The 16,965-nt window shown below is 36.6% G+C and overlaps 1 protein-coding gene across 1 annotated transcript in view; it reads right to left on the reverse strand.

Moving 5' to 3' along the window:
• Nucleotides 1–388: 388 nt before the first annotated feature.
• Nucleotides 389–16,965, reverse strand: part of LOC107093131 (macoilin-1-like) — a 17,478-nt gene continuing 901 nt past the window's right edge. The window contains exons 2-11 of the mRNA XM_015387974.1: nt 15,694–15,835; nt 15,399–15,525; nt 14,381–14,504; nt 12,364–12,545; nt 10,434–10,908; nt 10,207–10,365; nt 7,306–7,476; nt 3,813–3,939; nt 3,076–3,250; nt 389–1,248 (exon numbers count right to left, since the gene is read on the reverse strand). Of these exons, the coding sequence (XP_015243460.1) occupies nt 1,058–1,248; nt 3,076–3,250; nt 3,813–3,939; nt 7,306–7,476; nt 10,207–10,365; nt 10,434–10,908; nt 12,364–12,545; nt 14,381–14,504; nt 15,399–15,525; nt 15,694–15,835 (1,873 nt within the window). The 3' untranslated portion in view covers nt 389–1,057. The remainder of the gene's footprint in view (nt 1,249–3,075; nt 3,251–3,812; nt 3,940–7,305; nt 7,477–10,206; nt 10,366–10,433; nt 10,909–12,363; nt 12,546–14,380; nt 14,505–15,398; nt 15,526–15,693; nt 15,836–16,965) is intronic.

Consider the following 16,965-nt stretch of genomic DNA (forward strand, 5'->3'; position numbering starts at 1 on the left):
GATGAGAGAAAGTCTTCATGGGTGCTGCTGGAGCACCTGTATGGCACAGAAAGGGATTAAGTAATGATCTCATCTGACATTTGTGTAGCAGAGATGCAATCCGATGACCCTAGATACTAAAGCATATAATTTCTCAGAAAGTATAGCAGAAAGAACATAGAGGGAGCATAATAAAAAGAATAGCTAAAATGAATGCAAAGCACAAGAATATTAAAATGATCTAAATATACGCACAAGCTAGAACCCAAAGACAAAAGTAGCCATTAAGGTCCAGGAATGCCCCGTAGAGGGACTGATTCTTGGAGCTTATTGATTACTTTCTGGGATTTACTTGCAACCTTTTGTAAATCATAGAAAGTTCCATAAAGTCTCCAGTCAGGCTGAGTTAAAAACCCTGAAAGAAACCCATTTTGAAACCTCTCTTGTAGGTCAGTGCCTCAGATCTTTCAGGTCCTTCCCTAAAACTTCAAGTTGTTTTTTTTTAAACATTAATACTAGGAGTGGCATTAATTGTGGAGGCTTTTTTTCCTTTCTATTTGGTTTGATCCTTTCATTATTTCAATAAATTTGCAAATCATTATATATTTTAACCACAGACGACAATATTGGCATCTGTCTTTCTGAAACATTTACTTCCTTTTGGGTATTTTACTCCTTTGTTGTCATTTCATCCGCATCAAACGACAGACCTAAAGTTTGTTCATCTACCAAGCCTGAAAAAGCAACACCGTTGTGCTTTTCTAATTCAATGAAGATGAGTAAAATACTGCCTTAAGCAGCTCTGCATATAAAATACCTCGCTTTTTTAAGAGAAACTCTCTAATGTGGGAGGAAAATAGGAACTGTATTAAATAACATGAAGTTAGCACCAACAGTGCAGTAGAAGGCATTGGACTTGTGGAGGCTTTAAACTGTTTCCACTGGGAACTGGAAGCAGGGTCTTCACCGTGTTGTTTTAGCTCTGCATGAAATTAAACAACAAAACAATAAAACAACTCTTCTGGTCCTGGTGAGGAAGGCTTAGTGACAATGCATCAAGGATCCACTTTGTTCTTTGTTATTTTTTCAAACACTGGTACATCAGCGCTCGTGGATTCAGCATGTAGCGCTCAGAGTTGAGTAGTTTGGTGAGATACTGAGGCACCTGGGGCCGCGGAGCCACATAGGACACCCCAGGGCTCACCGCCATCACCTCTGCAATCTTCTGCTTCATTTCACGGATCTCCCTGTCCTGTTTCTTCACCTTACCTGCCAAGAAAGGACAAAATATGAAGACAGGGTCAACATCTGGAAGGAGACGGCACAGATATGATGAGATAATAACCATAAAGGCACACACATTTCTGCTTTATCATTTTTATCAATCTAATTGTAACACATAAAAACAACACAAATTGCTGCAGTTTCGCTGCATGAGTCATCTGGATGTTGCTGCACGATGACTTCCCATGCTGCAGCAGGTAACACTTTAAGAGGCTCCGTCAGACTACTGCAATGTCTTTTGAGGTGGCAAAAACCTCAAAAACAACTCACAGTTCGCCAGTGAAAAAAAGAAAAAGCCCAAATAATGCAGTCATTTAAGAGTAAAAAACATTCCTATCATTTATTCTACAGAAGTAGCAAAGTTTCCAAGGGAAGTGATCAAAACTTATCAGATTAGAATTATATTTAATTTCAGGGGTATGATAATTATTATTTATTAGAAGCTGTGCAGATTTATGATATTGGATCTATAAATGTGTTATTATCTTATATTCCCATTAATCCAGACAAGTAACAGTGCATAATGGTCAAACAGCTGGTGGTTTGATTTGATCCTCTTTACTCCTGAGTAAGACTAAGCCATCGCTTTAAAAAGAAGTCCAAATGAGGATGGTCTCTGCAGACGCTATCAGTGGGTCTTCTAGGGTGAGTTGTGACAGACTCAGGTTACCTGGCATGATCTGGAATAGGACTGCAGAGAATCTAGCACCTTCAAACTATGTGTATGATGAGTGTGTACTACTATGTTCTTCAAGCTACACTTCAAAATAAAGTTATAATTGTAGTGAAAACAGACCCAATCCCGCAAAAACTCAAATGAACAGCAGGTTCAACTCATTATTAAATTCAATTTACTTAACCACCATTGAACGACTTTTAAATGCTAGGGAGATGGAACAGTATATCCCCCTGATAAAGTAAAACAAGCGGTCTAAGATAAACAACTAACTCCCATTTTCTCCAAGTGTACACTCTGTAAGAGGTCAACAACACTAGAAATAATGCAGCTCAAATGAATGTACATTTGTTTGGTTGCTTCTGTTAATTAAAACAAATGTTTCTCTGGTAATGAAGGCTCTTCTTCTGTATGGAAAGGAATTGGGTTGTGATAAATGAAAGCTTCCTATGTTGGTATACACACCTCCAGATTGTACATACAGCTGGTGGCAGACAAAGCAGAATTGGGAGTTTTTCTGAGTGCTTTTCAAACATAATGATGCAGATTCTTAAGGTGGTATCATTGCTACTGAATGGTCAAGTAAGCTTATAGTTAACAAAGATCAAGTATGGCTTAACACTGCAATTAGAGCTTCACTCTAACCTCTAGTCAAAAATGGTGGCAAAACAGAAGATAAACGAAATTCAATTTTTTATTCATTTTGGTTCTACTGTTTTAATTAATGATTATATCATTCTTTGACAAGTTAGCAACCAGAGTTTATTTTGTTTGCTCTTGTTTTAGTTTTATGTTGAAATGACAAAGCAAAGCTGTGGATGAAACATAAATAGACACAAATTTTCTGAATTTTGATTGTTTGTTTCCAATTCACCTTCCCAAAGTTTACATTAGCTGTAAGAAAAATTTTAAAATATGAATATACAATAGAAAAGACATATAGACTTTTAAAGACACGTTAGAGATGTCGGAGTATTTCTTATTGTATTGTTTTGGTGGATTTTCTTCTGTTTTATAATAAGATTTATGGATGAATGTACAGTCAAAGCTCTCATTCTGCTTCCTGAAAACAAATCCAATTAGATTCAATGACAACTGTAAGTCTGTTTTAAAGAATGGAACAAAGCTTAGGAAACCTTGAGCGATTTCCAGCTGTCTGCGTGCGTCTCCCAAAGCAGAAAAGAGGTCCAGCTTAATGCGTGTCTCTGCACTCAGGTTGTACTCCAGATGTTGTGCTTTCTCCTGCATGGCTGATAACGTGGAGAGCAGCATGTCTGTCTCCTTCTCAACACAGCGGTACTTCGCCAGCGCCTGAAAACAAAAGGGATAACAGAAAATAAATAGACAACACTAGTTTCTCACTTTTGGCCCACCAGAGGGAGTCAGTGCTTTGGTTTCTTAATTTTCTCCCTCCCTCTTTCTTTCTTTTTTTGGAGTGTTTTGTTAAGAAAATAACAAGCTGACTTTAAATGTAAGCATAGTTCAAACAGAGACCTTTTAAAGATGCACACAATGATTTCTTAACAGACCTTACTTTGATCTCAGCATGCACGGTGAAGTGTATGTTCAATAACACGAGATCAAATCTCAACACAACAACAACGTGCACACCAAACGTCCATTCAGTTATACGTACTGCTCACTGATGTAATGAGAAATTGAAATATGTGGACTGCAGATCAAATTAAACACACCAAAAAATCTTGGATGAAAATCATTCACTTTGCTAAACAACTTCTACACAAAAAAAAAAGAGAAACACTTGAAAAGCAAACACCGGATCATGAGCAAACTCAGAACGACGAGGCACACGACCATTTGAGACTCACAGACACTTAAAATCACAGTTCATTCCCAAAGAGGAAAAAAATACCTCGATATCTCTCTCTAGATCTACCACACGGCTCTCTTTCACTTGATACTCCAGCTGCAGTTGTTTGTACTCTGTTTCTAGATCTTTAACTCTTTTCCTCAACATTTGGGTTTCACAGTGTTCCTGCCTGGTGTAGGAGATGAAGAGATTAGCAGCTTGGATTGGGAAGAAAGGAGCGGGATTATCAGAAGATCAGTTCACACAGACAGAAACACAACAGTTGCCTTTTCTTTCTAGGGTGTTCAAAAAAAACTGCAGACACAAGCAGAAGTGTAAAGTTAAATTTGAGTTTAAAAGATACTGTAACTAATTTAATCTCTTTGGTGCAATATTATAATCCTAATGTACAGATTAGGGTCTTTTGTGCTGCAAAAATATTTCCTTGAAAAGTCAACGCTTTCTTTATAAACATGCATGGATGTGTAGGCATAACTTTCCAATTTCAGGGGTCATTTCAGCAGATGAGCTACTAACTCTACCTGAAGTGACAATCATGATGCAGCTGATTTGTTCCTTAAGAACAAAAGCTTAAAAATCAAAGTGTGTGATTTGTGTTTTGGATAACCTGCTACATTTTTTTGGGATCAGATGTGACATAGCATGAAATAGCATGAAATAATTGTGGTTAAAACTGTGTTATAGGTTTAATATAATCAATTTGGCAACTAAAAACACTTCAGCATAAAAGGCTGAAAGTTTTTAAATTAAGGATGGTGGCTACGGCTACATTATGGATGTCTCTAGTGAAAACTGTTCAGAAAAGCCTTAAACTATATTTATGGAGACTTGATGACCCACAGACACCAGCCTTTGCTGCAGCTTTCTAAGGGTGAACTTTGAAGGTTTTTAGTGTATGATGGTATTAGAAAGATAGACTTGGCTTCTCCGTTGTTGCTCACATTTCAAGTTAAAAAAAAAAATAATTTCTCCAAGTATTGACAAAATTCAGCAGAGGCTTTTTCCTGTCCCTGTTACCCAATTTAGGAAGATCTGACAAATCGGTCTTATTAGAACGGGTTGTTCTGTTGTCTTTCCCATTTTAAAGAGTGGCTAGGAGTGATGTGTCTCTATGTGAATTCAAACTCTTAAAGGCATAGTGAAGGATGTTCTTTTTCCAGGTGGATCATCAAAATAAGTGATCCTCCTAATTGTCATTCATTCTGCTGATATGTTTACGTAAGGCCGTCCTATGTGCTCGTCCCCATTTTCACTTACTGGTTGTGATTCTGCCATAGTGGAAAAATTGCAAATCTTCTTTTGGAAAGTAAGCTTGCATGAGCGATGCAAACAGCAACTTTTAAACAGAGCATGCACGAGGTGAAATGGGCTTTTGCGTGATTTTGCACGTGTTTAATAGGCGTTCCCTCTCAGGAGCGGGTACAGGGTTGTGCATGTGCATTCGTTTTTGTTTTTTCGTTTTTTAAGGCACTACTGGCTCTTTTTTTTTGACAGTAGGCTGACAGGAAAGGGGGTATGAGAGAGGGGGAGAGACAAAAGGCTAAGGACCACAGGTTGGATTTGAACCCGAGTCGGCCGCAGCGAGGACTAATGCCTCCGTACATGGGTCGTGCGTGCTAACCAGTGCTCTACCTGCACGCCCATGTGCATTTTTTTTTTTTTTTTTTTTTAAGTGTGGAGAGCAGGTCTTTTAAAAAATTGCAAAAATCCTCCACTATACGTTTAACCCTCAGAAACTGGAGGCCATGTTTTACTAATCCTAATTTAATCACAGTTGGCAGCTTATACGGTAATTAAAGTCAACATCATAGGTTGGTATATTTCAGATGAAATATACTTATACTGAAAGTTGCTAAAAGTTGCTGTTTTCAAATGTTAAGAATATTGTAGAGATTCAATTTGTAATCTCAGATTTTTTTAACACCCACCAGGTAGATATAATGAAAGTCAAGTATTATTTTACTTATTCAACATTTTATGTGAAATTTTACTACTCCACTAAAAAAACATACAGATCTTTAGCTAGTAACCCATAGATCCATTTAGAATAAGCTTTTAATTATCATATGTAGAATTTTAATTATAACAATAAAAACAAACAAATCTCTTCTCTTGCTAGAGAAGGATGTTATTATTAAATTTAGAAAATGAAAGTTAAAAATAGTTAACAATTAAATGTGAACCTTGAAAATTTAACAGTTTTGTTACTTCCTAACAGAAAAAAGAATATTGGACCGTACAAATTATTTCTAATTTTGGTTTATATAAAATAAAGTTAAAATTTTTCAATCCAATTATATCTAATGTAAAATAAGCAGGTCACAGTTCTGATTGTCTTCTTAATATAACTTTGTTCCATCTTAAAACTTGTACAAAACATGTACAAATAATAAAAAAAAAGCTTCAGTTATATTTAAAGTATTAGAGTTCTTGTTTATCATTTCAATTCAGTAAAAAACTAAACCGAAGGGGGGATTTCTAACAGCTTTGTCATTGATATCATGCAGCTGCAACAAAAAATGTATTTATTTGTAATTATCTTATAAATCAGAAAGGTGTTTATGAAGCAGATTTTTTTTTTTAAATCATCTACACTGTAGGCTAGCACTAGTTTTAAATTACACAGCACCAATAAATACTTCAAATGACCAGCCTACTGCAATGAGTTAGAGAGCTACTCTGATTTGGAGAATATGTGATATGGAGCTGTGTGCAGCCAAAAAACCCTCTTTGCCTTTGTTCTCAATTAAAGGAGTTGGAGGGAATCATCTGCTGATCCTAATGATAAAATACTTTAAAAGTTGCATAATGTGAGCTGTGACCAGCCTACAGAGGGCCTTAAACCTGAAAACTAATTTCAAAAGCAATTCTCAGCTGCAGGGAGCCAAGAACAGGGCTAATATTGTCTCAGCAGCAGGATTCTGGATAAGATGAAGGCGATATAATAAAGCATGACTGATGCCTGCATTCAGGGTATCGCTGTTATCAAGGCCTGCTGCAATAAAGGCAGCCTCAACCTTCTGAGAATCAGTGAAGGATTAAAAATAGAGAGGAGCCTGAGGTTACCCAGGTTTAATTCATAAGTCCACTACAGTGACATCAGACAGCCTACTAGACTCAAACAGAATGACCTCAGTTATGCTTTCATTTAAAATGTAACACATTTTGTCATTGATATCATATTTATATTAAGTTGATCTTAATATTGACAGAAAGCAAACACATGGCAGTAGAGCCCTTAGTGGTTATTATGACCAAACTGCAGCAGTGATTTGCAGCTAACAATGATAAGCTATCAGTGCTGCTCTGTGAGCTAAACAAATGTTTCACAGTTGTTAAGTATACCTTTCCCTAAGCTTTTAAGGCTGCGAGAGGAATTTTGAAGATACCTGATTTTGTTTTCAAGACAAAAAAAGGTCATATAAGTCCGTAAGAAAGGCTTTAACTTCCTCTTTTAACCCCCATTGGCTATGGTTGGGATTTAAAGGCACCCACTCAGTTCTGAAGAATGAAAGGCCCAGCAGGAGAGATTTACCTGTTTGTTAGGGTCCGTGCAGCGTTCGCTGCCTCCTCCAGTTTCTGAGCCTGAAGCTCAGCCAGCTGCCTTTCAGCAGCGAGTCTGCCCTCTGCTTCGGCTCTGGTCTTTTTCTCCAGCACCGCCGTGGTTTGTTTGTCCCTCTGCTTGGTTTTAGTCAAGCACAGAATCCTGAAGGCACATATTATCAAAAGGGGGGGGGTTTATATATAAAGTAGCCACATTTTATGTGCATCAGAGCATATTGTTGGGTGTTTAAACATATCAATAAATTATATAACAGCTTACGGAGATTATGAAGGAGTTTTATTCAGAGGACTCAGACTCTGCCTTCATTTCCTTAAACAACTGAACCGTCAAATAATTTAGCACTCGATCTGTTTTTTATTTAACTGTGGAAACAGTTTCCACTCTGTTGTTAGAATAATAAACAGAGACAAGACAATTATCCATTAGTCAATGTTTGCATCTTTAATATTTCTTCAAATCCTACTACTAAATCAACAGATCTGCGCTAAAATTAGCTTTTAGGCAAGACACAAACAGTTTTAAAAAATGTAAATGAATGGAATAACAGTAAAGTCAAGCCAAGGTAAATGTACCTTTCGATTTTTCATTGTTAATTTAGAGCTCATAGATGTAATTATTGATGATTTCCTGATATGTTCCACTAAACAGCCTAGCAGGTGTCTAGAAAATGGATACTTACCAACTGTGTTCACAGAATAACTTACATTTTTTTTGCTTTGAATTTTGAAATTTGTTCTGTATTAGCATTCTTTGACCTCAACACAAATAACAATTTTAAGTTCCATTTTTAAGAAATTAATATTTTTAACAAAATCTTAAAAGGGCCAATGTCACGTAAAATGAACCTTTTTTAGCCTTTAACAGCTATGATATTCCTTTATCATAATCATGCTCACTTTAATAAATTTGCTCTGAGAGCAAACATCAACATTCTCCCAATAATTACTGCACCACATCTGTCTAGTAAACAACATGCCCACTTTGATGGGCTGATGTGAGCTCCATCATTTCTGCACAAAGTTGGGACAAAGTGGCTCATTAAGTACATAATCTGCACGGTGACAGCAACTGTTGTCTTAAACATGTGGGAGAGGTGGCGTCGCAGTGAAGACAAGCGTCTTCCTTCTATGTTGTAAGAAATAGAACAAATAAATACTTTGTACTTCATTATACTTTATCATATATATACGTGTATAGATTAGTTCAACAACCATAAAGTAGGACCTTTACTTAACATATTTTTTATCATTCATATAATGTTTTGGACATCATACATAAAAATGTTTTAAACTGTTGAGTTTTATCGTGTCTGAACCAAAAATATGCAAACAGCTCAAAGCAGAGGATGGAATTGAAGTGCTTTTTGTGGAATCTAGAATCATTTTGACCATCTCTATTCAGAATCTACAACAGATGTCTTACCCGACATAAAACAAGGCAATGTATTAAATTGTGTAATGTAAAATAGTTCAAATTAAATTAAACTTACAGCTAAAAAACAAGACAAATAAAGAGATTACAGTTTATGTTGAACCAGTCTGTTTCAAACAAAAACAGCTCTGGAGACTGAAAAAAGCTAGAAGCTGTCCTTTTGTTAGCATTTTGAATGATCATGTATATTTCTTTGGGTTTTCAGTTTGTAAATTTAAAAAAAGCATAAGTTAAATAAAAAAAAAATTACATAATGTATTAAGACAAAGGATAGCACTGAAATAATCAATAGAAAAAGTACCTCACTTATCAGGGAATCAAATTCCAATCTTTAAAGAACGGAATAAAAAAAACCCCACCAATTTTCCCTCCTGATCTCAATTTAAAGGAACCAAAAAACCTTATAAAATGAAATTCCACACTGTTACAGATTTTTGAGGACAGCACAATGTGCCTAAAGTCAATCATATCTAGGCTAACAAGAAGTTATTTACACAACTCCTAAAGAATAGCTATAAAAAATGCGGTTATCTACTGTAATCATATTTGCTTAAAGGAAGAAAAAAATATATAACAGAAAATTGTATTAAGTTGTGGGTATCTCTGGGTATCCATTCTAATATAATCAAAAGATGCTCACTAACTCATTTTTAAGAACAAGCACAATCTAATCTAATAATAGGAATGATTTAAAGCTGGTGATTTACACCACTGCTGAGAGTGGCACTGGTGTAGTGTTTCAATGCATTGACGTTATCATTGACATTGAGCTGTTGCAGACTGGTAAAACATTTAATACTACATATAAAAATGACTGATAATTTTGTATGTATTTAAATATTCATAAATGATAATGATCTGCAGGGATTTGGATTTTCTATGATTTCAGCATTTTCTTGTTTATAACATTCTAATTGTGCTCCGTGTGTTTTACCATATTAGTTTATTTCTCTTATTCATGTGACTATTCCAAATCAGTGCAGCTTTTTTCTGTTTGGTTTCCTAGTTTTAGTGTTCTTTAATATTTAGAGTATTTCGTTTCAGATATTTCTCCAGGTTTCTTTGCAGCTCTGGTGTAGTTAATTAGTCCTCCTCCTTCAGCTGCTTGGCTTTTTTTTTGCCTCAGCAGCTCCTCATTCCACCTGATCAGCTACTCTTTTTTTATTTATTTCTCTTCCGTTCCTAGGCTCTCTGTTTGATTGCTACATGCCTGGTTCACTTATGTCTGATTTCTTTGTGCAAGAACATTTTGTAAATTTGACCAAAGCATCAAACATTCAATAGACCAGATATGTTAAAAATCTGTTCGTTCAGTGATTGATGTTTTGGAACCCTTATGCCCTTTCTTCTGTATCTGGTATTGATGGATGATATTTGGTTTAAACAGGCACACACAGAGCTAGAATACAACTCTCCCAGTGGGTTAATCGGATCACTCACTTGCTCTGCAGTAGCATGTTGGACTGTCTGAGGAGGGAAACTTCTGGCCTCAGGCTCCTCTCGCTGTTTGTCAGGTTACAGATGTGGCTTCGTAGCTCTTGTTCACTCTGCCTGCTCGTCTGCAGCTCGCCCTTCAGCCTCCGCAGTTCTGCTTCAAGTCTAATACAAAACAGAAAGACATTCAGCACCAATTATGCTCAGTCTGATGTAAAGAACCAATAACTTACTTGGTTATTTGTTCAGCATGGTAATTCTGAGTCACTGGGGCGCTCTTGTCTGCTGCGTCCCTGTTGGGGCTGATTGTTTTTGAGTTTGTCCTCTGTTTCTTCTCAGCCCTCCCAGCAGGAGGTGAGGGAGTGTTTGTGCAGCCTCTGCGGGCTTTTGGGGAGGAGCTCTTGGCAGCTCGAGTGGCTTTGCTTCCCTGATCCTCTTGAGGTAGATTTTCTGGGGTTACGGATGACTCTGATCCTCTTTCCCCGCTGTGAAGCTGATCTTTAGACTCAGCCACAGCATTTTTAGATGATGATGAGGATGGTCGTTGGCTCGTTTCGGCTGACCTCACCTCCTGTGACGACTTCTCGGCTGCCTGCTCCTCGCTGCGGATCTGCAGGCAGTCCGAGCTGTGTGCATCGTCATGGGCCAGAATGGCACCGTTCTGACAGTGATACTGACCGGGCTCGGGCTTGATCTTCCACTTAGAGCCTGCAAAACAACAGGGAGAAAAACAAACAAACATTCTCTGATTTCAAACCCAAAGCAGTATATTTATTACAATCTCCAGCCTGTAAAAACATTTCTATAATGACTTTTGTGCCACTGAAGACACATCAAGAAACTAATCATAAATGATGGGAAATGAAACCATCATATCTAACTGTTTATTGCACACAACCTTTAAAAAGTTAAGATTCTTGTGGAAGAGATAAAGATGAGGGAATATTTTGATGACACATCTACAAACAGCTCTTTGTCTGCTAATTATCCTCTGATAATGGAGTCAAGTGAAACTCGTTGATAAATGAAGCAGAAAAGTAATTAAGGAAGATTAGGAGGACATTTTTAACACTTCTCCAAGAAGGGGAGATTTTGGGGTTTGTTAGATGACAAGGCCTGGGTCACATTTTCTGCTCTAATTTATCCCACAGGTGTTCAAATCCTTTGGACCGGGCTTTAAACTTGGATCATTTCAGCCACGCAAAGATATTTCTCCTGGCAGGAGTCAAACCAGACCCATTCGTTAATTTTAAGAATGAGAGACATATGTCTCCACTGCTTTATAGATCATCAATAATGGGCTTTTCATCACTTCAGCTGACACTTTGCACTGGTCTTGGTGATGACTTGGAGTTTATATTAATTTCTCATTTCTGAATAGAATTATAAGCGATATTAATATGATTTCGTTTAAAGGAGGTACTGAATTTAGTCTTACATAAGAACCAAAATATCTAATAAATGAAAGTCAGAAGGTAGATATCTAGTAATCCAGCTGTATCTGTCAACCAAATAGATAAATCATAACTATTAAAGCACACTTTATCCTTTATTGTAAAAAAAAACATAATTCACATTCATTTAATTTAGTATATATTGTGCCAATTTACAACAAATCTAAATGTAAATTGCCTCATTTCAAGTCTATTTATAAAGACAATTTATTAAAATAAAACAGACACAATGGTTAAAAGTTAAATAATCTAAGGAAACCCAGCTGATTGCATAATGTAAAGGAATCAACAGAAAACCAGCCTTGAGAAACCAAAGAATGTATCCCTAAAGGTATAGTGGAGGATTTTCTTTTTCTGGGTGGATCATATAAATAAGTGGTCCTCCTAATTGTCAATCATTCTGGTGATATGTTTATGTAAGGCCGTCTTAAGTGCTCGTCCCCATTTTCCCTTACCGGTGGTGAGTCTGACATGGTGGAAAATTTGCAAATCTTCTTTTGGAAAGTAGGCTTATATTAGAGATGCAAACAGCAACTTTAAAACAGAGCATGCACAAGGAGAAATGGGCTTGTGCATCCTCCACCATACGTTTAACACATTTTTTAGAGCAATAAGGCAAGAGAAAAGTAGATGAAAAGTCAAAAACCAGCTGGTTCCAAAGCTGGCCAAGCAGCATTACTGAGCTGCTGCTGCAGGTGCCTGTTCTTACCGCTGCTGCTGCCATCTGTGCCGGCCTTGGAGTAAACCTGCAGGCCTGGCGGGAGCGAGTGCTGAAGGAGGTGCATGTGGAAGTCATTCTCACTCTGCACGGCTTTCTGTATGCGCAGCTTGAAAATGTTTGTGAAATAGCAGGTGGCATCAAACCCCAAATAAACAACTGGATAGCCAATGCTGAAAGTAGAAAGAGGAGGAAAATGCTGTTAGAAGAACACAACTTTGAATTTAGTATAAAGATACAACTTGGTTAAGTCCTAATAAAAAAATGTCTACTTTGACAACAACTGTGTGTTCTTCATAGCTGCTGTCACTTCCACCTTTATTAACCCTTGGTCAAATGGTGCAGAAACAATAATTAAAAGCTATACTACAATGCAAAATATCTAATAATAATAAAAACAAATAAAGCTTGTTTTTTTTATTCTAATTTAATGGGTTTTAAATAATGAATGAGACGGAGACTCACAATTGTTGTCATCACTGGGGTTTAAACAGGAGACAAAGTCAATTTATCTAAATATTCCAAATAAAAAAAAAAAGACGAGAGATTTTTTTTCCAGCGATCCAGCCAGAGTCATGACTTAAATGTATTTGTGAATCTCTGGAAGGTGATGGGAAGGAGAACTTCTGACCGTGTACTTTTTTTCCTGATCATTGAAAAGTAACCTTGAATTCTCACTGTATTTATGGGTTTACAAACAGGCAAGAACCCAACTCTACCACTCCAGCTTAAATCGTTTAAGTCCAGTATTTATGATTCAAGGTGGGACATACATTTATGATCAAAGCTGCAGTACCCACAAGCTAACCAAAACAAACATGGCAGAGTAAGTTGGTGTGGTTTCTCATGGAGTCTGCAGCTATTCAATTTGTTCCTGAGGTTGGTTAAACCCAAGAGAGGGTCACTGAGAGGGCAACAACTGAGCCACAAGGGGGCGACCTCCCCCTCTGCTCCCCCACCCACCAGAGATCAACTTTGTGTTTCAATTACAATCTTTTTAATTTAAATTGATAAATTTGCATGAATACATCTGTGCTTAACTGCATATTTTGGAGAAACCACATCTCCATTCATAACCACTAGACAGTTTCTATAAGCCAACTGTTCTGTTTATCTTGTGATGTATGTCTGGAAATTAATTTTCTGTTGTACCATAACAAATCTAAGTGAGAATAGTTGGCTAAATGCTAACAAGAGTTTAACTCTAAGTTTTGATTGATTGAAAGTGTATGATTGCATTATTATGCAATAAATACAGGCAACAATCCATTCGATCTGCTGAGATAACGGGCCATGTGTGCTTTCAGAGGAAGTGGCTTAAATTTGGGAAAAAGGTGGCTTAGAAAAAAAAAAGGCAAATAGGGCAGCACATACCAAGTCCCAAATGTGTGCTGATTTCTTTTCAAGGTCCATGGCATCATCAACTCTTTTAAATATCATCAGTAAAATAGAAAAGATGTTTTTGACCTCAGCCAGATCACTTTGGATCTTTCGCTAAGTAGTCAAAGCAACATTGAAATGATTCACCGAGTATAAAATGCACTCTCTTCCATCAAAGCCCCGAGACCTAGAACTATTAAAAAACCTGTGATGTGAGCTAAAGAGAAGAGAGCATAGGAGAGATAGTTGTATAAACTATATATCTATATACACAATTGATGTAATAAAAGAAGAAAAAACTAATTAATAAATTAAAAGTACAGCTTTGCAGTGTGTGATTATCCTACTGCAGTATATGATGTTTTGAAGTTTTCTTAAGGCTATTTGTGACCCTGCCTATGAAAACCCAGCTAAAGTCATTTTTTGGTGAATCTCAACTTAATGTATAAAACCATTCTTAACATTGTGTAGAATGGTTTTATACATTAAGTTGAGATTCACCAAAAAATGACTTTAGCTGGGTTTTCATAGGCAGGGTCACATTTACACATTTTTAACTGAATGGCAAAATAAGTGTAGAGGGTGCTGCGTTATCTGGAGGGTACATTTTTAATAAAAAAAAGCATACCAATGTGCTGCAAAAAGATGAGACAGGTTGGGATGAGATGTATTGAGATCTTTAAGCCGAAGCGAAGCCTCTGTGTAGATGAGCAGAATCCACAGGGACACCGTTGATATACAGATGCCCTTCTCTAGGAAGAAAAACAGGATTTACTGGAGGGCTTCAGAAACCTATTTAAAGGCACTGTATGAATAAAAGTGGCAGCTCTATGATGCAAATATAAAATGAAACAAGAGTAAGAAAACATGACATCTCTTTTGGATTAACTGAGGTGAGATTGGGCATTTTTTCTGTTTTTCATTTAGAATGTGTTTTAGGAAATGATGTTGGGTTTAAGAGGAGAGATGTCAATCCGGAAAACAAGCAAACACTCAGCAGCCAGACTGACTGAGATGATTCCCCAGTAAAGGAACAGGATTTATTTCAGCAAAGGAAATTTCTAAATATATTGTGACAGCCTGGGTTTAAAGTTTTGCTGCAGTTAAACCCAATAAATATATGGGATTTCTGGTATAACAATAAAACTGAATAAAAAATTAACATCAAATTCATCATTATATATGGTAAATCTATTTTTCTACAATAATAAAAAGAACTTAGTTATGAATGTATGGATGGATGGATGGTTGGATGGATGCTTGGTTGGATGGTTGGTTGGTTGGATGGATGGATGCATGGATGGATGGAAGGACGCATGGAAGGATGGATGGATGGATATATGGAAGGACAGATGGATGGATGGTTGGTTGGGTGAATGGATGGATAGACAAAAGGATGGATTATTGGATGGATGGATGGATATAAGAATGGATGGGTGGATGGATGAATAGACAAATGGATGGATGGACAGATGATGGATGAAATAATGGAAGGGTGGACACACAGATTGGTAGATGGATGGATGCATTAGTGGCAGATCGTACATTTTTATTTTCTGAGAGAATCTATTGTTTCAATCAGATGCTGGGTAATAAGGCAACATAAAGGTTTTTGCTTTCAGGTTATAGAGAAAGAAGGTTCTCACCTGTGTGCCATATATAATTGAATAATACGTAGGTGCTCGCCACAAAAAACAGCCAATGCAAAGGAACAAAAATTAAACAAAAGATGTCCAGGGTGAAGGCAGCGCAAACAAAAACAACACAAATAACCTGAAATTAAACAGGAAAAAGTGAGTTAAGTTCATCGCATGAAACAAAACAAACAAGTAATACAGAATAAAGGCCATTGTGCCTCGTTTTCTTTGCACAGGAGCAGCCTTGGTTTTTATTATTGGGGCTGCAATACAGATTATGAGAGCACACAGCAGGAGTCCTCACCAGGCCATGGCAGTGAAAAGTGGTGTACACACTCCCAAAGAACAGCCAGCATGGCCACAAATACTCCAATCTGAATTCAAGGATGAAGTCTGCCAGCAGCACCAGCGTCCACATCACCATAAACTTCAGGAAGGTGTACGCACTGCAAAAACATTTAAAACTCATAAAAATCTACATTTTCCTATATACTGCATACATGTAGCCTACATATTTATATATACCAAAAAATATTTAGAAGTGAATAAATATGGCACCAGGAAAACAAACAATCATCTTCTTTCTGTTCATGGAATTCCAAGCTTAAGTCACAGTCTTTCATGCAAACAAAAAGCACAAGCCTGGATATATAAAAGATCTAAAAGTAAAACAGAGCAGCTGCATCTCAACAATGAAGTCCATTCCTTTAAGTAGAGGCAACAAGAACAACGACTGTCCCCATGATCAGTTTTATTAGGCAGCTAAACACAAGCGGTGCTTTCCTTCCTTTGTTCTGCTCATCCATTGACTGCCATCACATCACCCCTTCTTTGTTTGGTTGCCATGGCAGTATCTCATCTGGAGGAGAGAGGGAGCACCACAGCATCCTTCTGCTACTCTACATAATGTCTCTTTTTAAACTGACCAACATGGTTTAAAGTATCAGAAACATACACGTTTTTTTTTTCACAACATAAACTCACAAAATTTCACTTTTTAATTTTGAATCTTAAACAGCTTATATGTATTTAGTTTAGATGGCTAGCTTGTATTCACGTACAACATGTTAGAATTAGCTTATTTTAATTTTGTCTGTGATCAGCAAGTCAAATGCCTAAAAATATAATTTTTCTTAAAAAAACTTCATGACAAAAACATCAAAACTAAAAATCCTCACTCTTTTATTTTTGGTCCATAAACACATAAATCAACAACATGTTATTTGAATCAGTTTTTTCCAATTTTGAGTAAAGAAAATTAGAGATTTATGCACACAATACCACGTTTGGAGATAACTCTACAGCATGTAATTTGCAAGTATTCTAACCCGTTTATTCACATTAATGTTTATACTCTGACTTCACTAACACTGTGTTTAACATCTGCTCCTTTTTTTTTTATCACTTAGCATAATTTTGCTGTCTAAAGTTAATATTTAAACTAAAAATTGCCCTCTCTTTTATTCTATTCCACTCGAATGTCTCCTGTTAAGTATGATATTTAAATCATGGACTGTATTTTTTTTTCTACTTTTTTTTGTATGTTAAATATTTTAAAGAATCTCAATCACTTCAA

The sequence above is a fragment of the Cyprinodon variegatus genome, unplaced genomic scaffold, assembly GCF_000732505.1.
Source record: "Cyprinodon variegatus isolate N-32 unplaced genomic scaffold, C_variegatus-1.0 Scaffold410, whole genome shotgun sequence".
In the NCBI taxonomy this organism is placed as follows: domain Eukaryota; kingdom Metazoa; phylum Chordata; class Actinopteri; order Cyprinodontiformes; family Cyprinodontidae; genus Cyprinodon; species Cyprinodon variegatus.